Genomic DNA, 6,518 nt, shown 5'->3' with positions numbered 1-6,518 from the left:
TATCATCTGCAACTACACATGTCTTTGTTAGCCAATGTCAATGAAGTTCTTAATGCACAACTTAGTCAGCTCATGCTAACAACTAATGTCACCTTACTAACATGGTATTGAACATCATCAAGTCACATTGTTCAATCTTAACATCAAAGAACTGAATGTCATATTATATCAAAACATATTACTAATATCCAATAAATCAATCAAATAGGCAGTTGAAAAACCAAATTTAACAGGCAGTGGAAATACTTGAGAAGTAGTGAAAACATTAGTCTCTCCACCACCTATTACAGAACAAATTGTCATATAAATTTGAGTAATTATAATGCACCGATATAGCATGTGCCTTTAGCATTTTATACTAAATACCAATATGCCTAAAATATTTTTTGGCTTGAGTGTTGCGTTGCTAATTCTCTAGTTGATTGCATATGAAGAAGGAAATCATGGTCTTTGAAGATTTTTAGTAATCGTCATTACGAGCATCTTGCAAGTCATAAATAGTTAATCGTATGATGCCTACAAATATATTACTCCCCATAAGCTGCATGTTTGTCATCTTATGCATCAATAAGAATTAACTAGACTCTTTGGATTCCTCGTTATGCTATTTTTTTTTCCTTTAGGAGTCTTTTTAATACATACTTGTTTTCTTTCTTAAAATCACTAAAAATAAAAGACAATACAATACAAACGAATTTAGAATCTCATAATGTATAATGATTTAGATGATCAACTTGTTAATGAAGATAACTTCATGGTTGTTGATTGTTTATATAGATTAATGTTTATGAGTTTTAAATAACTTACTTGAAAGTTGAGTCTATTGGTGATATCCAAAGTATCACCATGTTCATCTATTTCTATTTATATGTTTTTTGAGAAACGAAAATTAAAAACTAGTTCCCTTGTCAACATAAATTGTAACAATTAAACCTTAATCGTGAATTCATAGTAATATGATACAGGTTAAATAAGAACCTCGCTTTCGAAATTATTATCGCAGATGTTAAGCGAATTCACTTTATTCGAAAATTATTGTTGCAAATAATAGTCATTTTTATAGAAAAACGATACACACACTTTAAACTACTACTAACTTCCACATATGTTCTTATTAGAATTTTAACCATCGACCTGACAAAAAAATCATCTCAACATAAAACATTAAAAATAAAACATTAAAGACCTATTAATTAATTGTATTTGTTTGGTGTACAAGAAAATTCACATGGATATATTTGGATATCAATATGTATTTCATTGAATAACTGAAAATACTATTAAGGTATAATTTAAAATATTCTCGGCAAAATATTAAATTAGAAGCCAATGGTAATGGCAGTTTCCGAGCAACAACCATCTTCCTCAGCCCTTCTATAAACAATTCAAAGCTCTCAAGATCTTATAAACCCACCCACCCACATTTCCATTTCTCTCTCGCCCCTAAAATCAACTCAGAGCTCAAATCCACCTCCGTCACCGCCGCCGCCGCCGCCCCTTCAATCACTACATGAGATGGGTTTAGTGCCGGTGACCCTCAGAACCGCCGTCATCTTCCTATGCTTCTTCTCCGCCGTCGCCAAATTCAAAACCTTAAACCGAACCTATCCTTACTTCAACAATTCCATGACCACAGAAGCCAAAGCCGAGTTAATATTACAAAACCATGCGGTGCTAAGCCAAGATGCTCTGCAGGTTACTCCGGACTCCGCCAACCCGCTGGTATTCGGACTCCAGAACCAGTCCGGTAGAGTGATGTTCTATCAAAAATTCAAGCTATGGGACGGCGACGTCAACAGCAACTCCGCCGTCGCCTCCTTCAACACCTCCTTCCTCGTCAATATGTTCCCAAACAACGGCACACCCGGAGAAGGCTTAGCTTTCCTGATCGCACCCACCATCGACATCCCGCAGAACAGCTACGGCCAATATCTCGGCCTCACTAACGCCACCACCGATAACCAAACAAGTAACGGAATAGTCGCCGTCGAGCTCGACACGGTCCAACAAAATTTCGATATCGATAAGAACCACATAGGTCTCAACATACACTCGATCAGATCTGTAGTCTCCGAATCATTAACACCGAAAAACATCACTCTGGTTACCGGCCCAATCCCGTCGTTCGAGAACATCTGGGTTCAGTACAATGGCGACGAGAAGATCATCCGGATTTACATCGCAAAGCAAATGGGAAAAGATGACCCGACTCCGCCCATGCCGGAAAACCCCATCATTGAACGAAAACTAGATCTCCGGACAACAGTTAACCAGCACTCCTACTTTGGTTTCGCCGCTTCCACCGGAACCCTAATCCAGCTAAACTGCGTTCGTCGATGGAACTTAACAGTGACCTACATACCTGAACCGAAGGGCCCATTGATGACAATCTTACTCAGCGTTGGGATTCCGGTGGTGGTGGGGTTGGTGGCGTTGGCGGCGTATATCGGTTACTATCTATACAAGAAAAGGTTGGTGGACCGGTCGCAATCAAACATTCTGAGCCGGCTGAGAACACTGCCGGGAATGCCGAAGGAGTTCCATTTCCGGGAACTGAAAAAAGCGACGAATAATTTCGATGAGAAGAGGAAACTTGGGCAAGGTGGATATGGGGTGGTTTACAAGGGGGTGTTGCCGGAGGATAATGTGGAGGTCGCCGTGAAATGGTTTTCAAGGGAAAGTTTGAAGGGAGAAGATGATTTCTTGGCTGAACTCACCATCATCAACCGTCTCCGGCATCGTCATCTTGTTCGATTATTGGGTAAATCTTGTTTCCACTTTTTTTTTTTTTTACTTTCCATTAAATCCAATATATTTTAAAAAAAGGTTGTTAAAATAATTTAGATCTTAAAATTGGAATTAATTTTACATTTCGAATATGGTTCTAGAAAGAGAATATTTGGTTATGTGGAAAGATTATGGGAGTTATAAAAGGAAAAAAGAATATTATTTTTGTTTATGTTTTCACTAAGCATTAAAATATTTGCAATAAAGACTTGTACTTAATGGAGTATGAGTTGTAAATAGTGACAAAAAGCACTAGCTTTTGAATTACAATCATAATGGTCGATAAGGATTAGGTCACTTTTTCAAAATGGGCACGACAAAAGCAGGCTGGTAGATAATTAAATTAGCTGTAATTTTGGACATACTAAAATTGAGCTGTTTACCCTTTTGTTTTTAATTTTTTTTTTTTTTTTTAATATTTAATCATTTAACATCTTTCGACTAGTGGCTTTTTGGACCTACTTTCATCTCCTCAATCCTCTTCATGCTTATTATATTTTATTTTTCTTAAATTTGTCTTCATAAAAAATTATTTTATTTGATAATCGACATGTCTATTAGATCATATATAAAATTAAAGTTTTAAGATTAGAAACGAATCCCTAATTGTTTTTCAATGCATTAATTTTCTTACAAAATCCTAATTATTTATTGCAAAAATCTTAGCGTCAATTCCATGTATACTTATCAATCAAAAAACCATGATGTTGACCTTGCAAACTAAAATATAAATCCTTACGAGACACCGTGTTATGATAAAGTCGTCACATAGTTGTATTACTTGTTAAATCCTTTAAGTGGATAAAATTTGACAAAATCAATAAATGCTAAGTCGTTGAATTGGAAAATTCATATACATTAAACTTGTAATAGCTTCATTTAAGTCGTTGAATCTCACCAATGTATCGTATTTGACTTTTATAGTGATTTTTAAAAATTGGAATAACTTCATTCTCAAGTATGGCCTACAAACACTGTTTTTATTGAAGGAGACAACTTTGTGCATTTTCAATCACCGCCTGCCAACTTATCATATTCCATTTGTTTATCTTCCCCACTATAGCCATCTTTTATTGGTCTCATATAATTAAATGCCAAGTTTGATGATACATTTAATAAACGTGACATATTCATTTGTATATCGATTATATTTATCATGGTATTTGTATATCGATTATATTTATCGTGGTATAAGAGCCAACGTTTTTAAAAGCAAAGTCTTTTATACATCTAACATTATCTAATGATTCAGGATGGTGTCACAAGAACGGGAAGCTCCTATTAGTTTACGAGTACATGCGAAAAGGCAGTCTTGACATGCATCTGTTTACAGTAACCGGTGAGCCCTTAAGCTGGGCCCTTAGGTATAAGGTCATAGTCGGTGTCGCCTCTGCCCTCCACTACCTCCACTACGAATACGACCAAAAAGTCGTCCACCGTGACATCAAAGCTAGCAACATCATGCTCGATTCCAATTTCAACGCCCGTCTTGGAGACTTCGGCCTCGCGCGTGCCCTAGATAACGAAAAAACCTCGTACGCGGAAGCAGAAGGCGTACTGGGAACCGTCGGTTACATCGCTCCCGAATGTTTCCACACAGGAAAAGCCACTCAACATTCCGATATTTACGCTTTTGGCGCTCTACTAATCGAGGTTGTATCCGGTCAACGCCCAGGGACAAAAATCAACGGGTTTCAGTTCATGGTGGATTATGTATGGTCGTTGTATCGTGAAGGGCGGATCTTGGAAGCGGTTGATAAGCGTATTGTGGATGATTATAACACCGATGAGGCGAACAGACTATTGTTGTTAGGGTTAGCTTGTTCGCATCCGATAGCTGGCGAGAGGCCGAAAACACAAGCCATTGTTCAGATGATATCGGGGGCACTTCCTGTGCCCCCGGTACCACCTTTCAAGCCGGCTTTTGTGTGGCCCGCGATGATGTCCATCGACGACATGTCGATGGCCACATCGATCGATACGACACCGTTATCGATCAGTCAGTATGAGACTGACTGGAGCCCACTAAGCCGGGAAAATTACTCGGGGTACACGGACCGATCCATGGTTTAGTTTCTTTTGGTATGACTATAACCTTTGGGGGTGAATTCTTTATCTTGTGATTTTATTTGTGAGGCAGGAGAAAATTCTTCTGGTTGTTATAATATTGGGATCTTGTGTTTTGTAGTTAACACTATATTTCTTTGTTGATAGGATACGGAACAAGAAATGCTCGTGTATAAATTTTATGGGCTATGGCTTTTTTTTTCTTTGTAAAACAAGTTTACTCTTTTTGTTTTTTCTTTCATTCATTTATATTTGTTTGTACCTTCCTGAAGAATATTTTAGTTAACAATGAAATAGTCAAGTAGATACTTAATTCTTGTGCGCATGTAATAATAATTTAACAAACCGAAAAGTTTTCTGTAGTTAGTTGGTAAATAATGATGTATGTGCATGATTAAATCATATTTTATGAATCTATGTTATTTAGGTGAGTAAAAAGTAGATTTCAAATCTTGAAATGGAATCTTAAAATCCTTAGGTATCCATGGTCAAACTTTCAGATTGTGCCCAACAAACAAAGCATGTTGCTCTTTGCAGAATGGACCCTACAAAAGCCTTCACTAGATGATATGCATCAATAATTATAAGTCAAATTTGTCTAGTTACATTAACACTTTTTTGCAGGAATTGAACTTTTTGGCTAATGTACCCCCTCTTTAATTCTTGGTGCATACATACTTCAATATAGCCTAGGAAAAGTAATCTAACATTCTAACCTAGTGTTACATAATGTTAGATTATTTTTATTTTACACCTCTTTACACTTGCTAAAGGTCTTATATATGGACCAGAGCAGTCATTCTGTATAGAGATATAACCGGTGATATCTACCTTTTCGTCTATTTCAATTAAATTTTGAGGTGCAACATATATTAATGAAAACTTGCAAGAAATAGAAGGTGCAACATCAATAGAAGGTGCAAAATACATTACTGAAATCCTGCAAGAAATAGAAGGTGCAACATCAAAATGCAAAATGAAATGAAATGTGTCAAATTGTTAATAGTGTTTTATAGTTAACAAAAAAATTATGTGTTAAACAATTAAACTTGCAAGAAATAGACGGTTTGACTTGGTTTTTTTTCCCTAAAAAAACTGTTTGTTAGCAAACAAGAGGAATCGGCCAATTTGCCAAAAAAAAAAAAAAACGGTTCAACAAAACCAATTAGATATTTCAAAAACTGGTTTTAATAAATCTCTAAATATTATTAAAAAAGAATCTTTAATTCGCCAACGAAGCAATCAGGGTCGTTGATTGTGTTTTAACCCTATATTTTCCACCATTAGATCAAACTGCTGACATCATATTTCTCAAATAAAATTCAAACGCAATTACATTTAATTATAGAATCTGTATTAACTATAGAATCTTGAAATTCAGTAATTATTTTATCAATTGAAACATATCATTCTATTTATATAAATGATATCAATTTCTCTAATTAACATTGTTCCTAATTTAACTCCCTTATTTATAGCTTTTGATTTCCAAATTCAAACCCGTTTATTTTTTATTTTTATTATTTAAAAAAAAACTAATTAAACAAGAATATCAATAATTAAGTTATTAACCTATAAAATCTAATCTAATCTCATTAAATGAGAAAAAATTAAGAGTCAAAATTAAAGTCAATATTATTCATAATTTATCTCCCAGTATATCC

The 6,518-nt window shown here is 35.3% G+C and overlaps 1 protein-coding gene across 1 annotated transcript; it reads left to right on the top strand.

Annotated features, from left to right (window-relative positions):
- The first annotated feature begins 1,343 nt into the window (after nucleotides 1-1,343).
- On the top strand, nucleotides 1,344-5,099 carry LOC145092916 (putative L-type lectin-domain containing receptor kinase S.5). The gene is made up of 2 exons (XM_079030912.1): nucleotides 1,344-2,761; nucleotides 4,040-5,099. The coding sequence occupies exons 1-2, from the start codon at nucleotides 1,516-1,518 to the stop codon at nucleotides 4,858-4,860; spliced, it is 2,067 nt and encodes a 688-aa protein (XP_078887038.1). The 5' UTR covers nucleotides 1,344-1,515; the 3' UTR covers nucleotides 4,861-5,099.
- Nucleotides 5,100-6,518: the final 1,419 nt, after the last annotated feature.

The sequence above is a fragment of the Lactuca serriola genome, chromosome 3 (genome assembly GCF_051521515.1).
Source record: "Lactuca serriola cultivar US96UC23 chromosome 3, Lser_US96UC23_V15, whole genome shotgun sequence".
NCBI classification, from domain to species: Eukaryota; Viridiplantae; Streptophyta; class Magnoliopsida; order Asterales; family Asteraceae; genus Lactuca; species Lactuca serriola.
This window is presented reverse-complemented; position numbering and strand designations above follow the sequence as displayed.

What these genes read in the sequence shown, in the direction of transcription:
- LOC145092916 (XM_079030912.1), top strand. Translation starts at nt 1,516, where the DNA reads ATGGGTTTAGTGCCGGTGACCCTCAGAACCGCCGTCATCTTCCTATGC. An exon ending in TCATCTTGTTCGATTATTGG is followed by an intron (nt 2,762 to 4,039) that starts GTAAATCTTGTT and finishes CTAATGATTCAG; the next exon opens with GATGGTGTCACAAGAACGGG.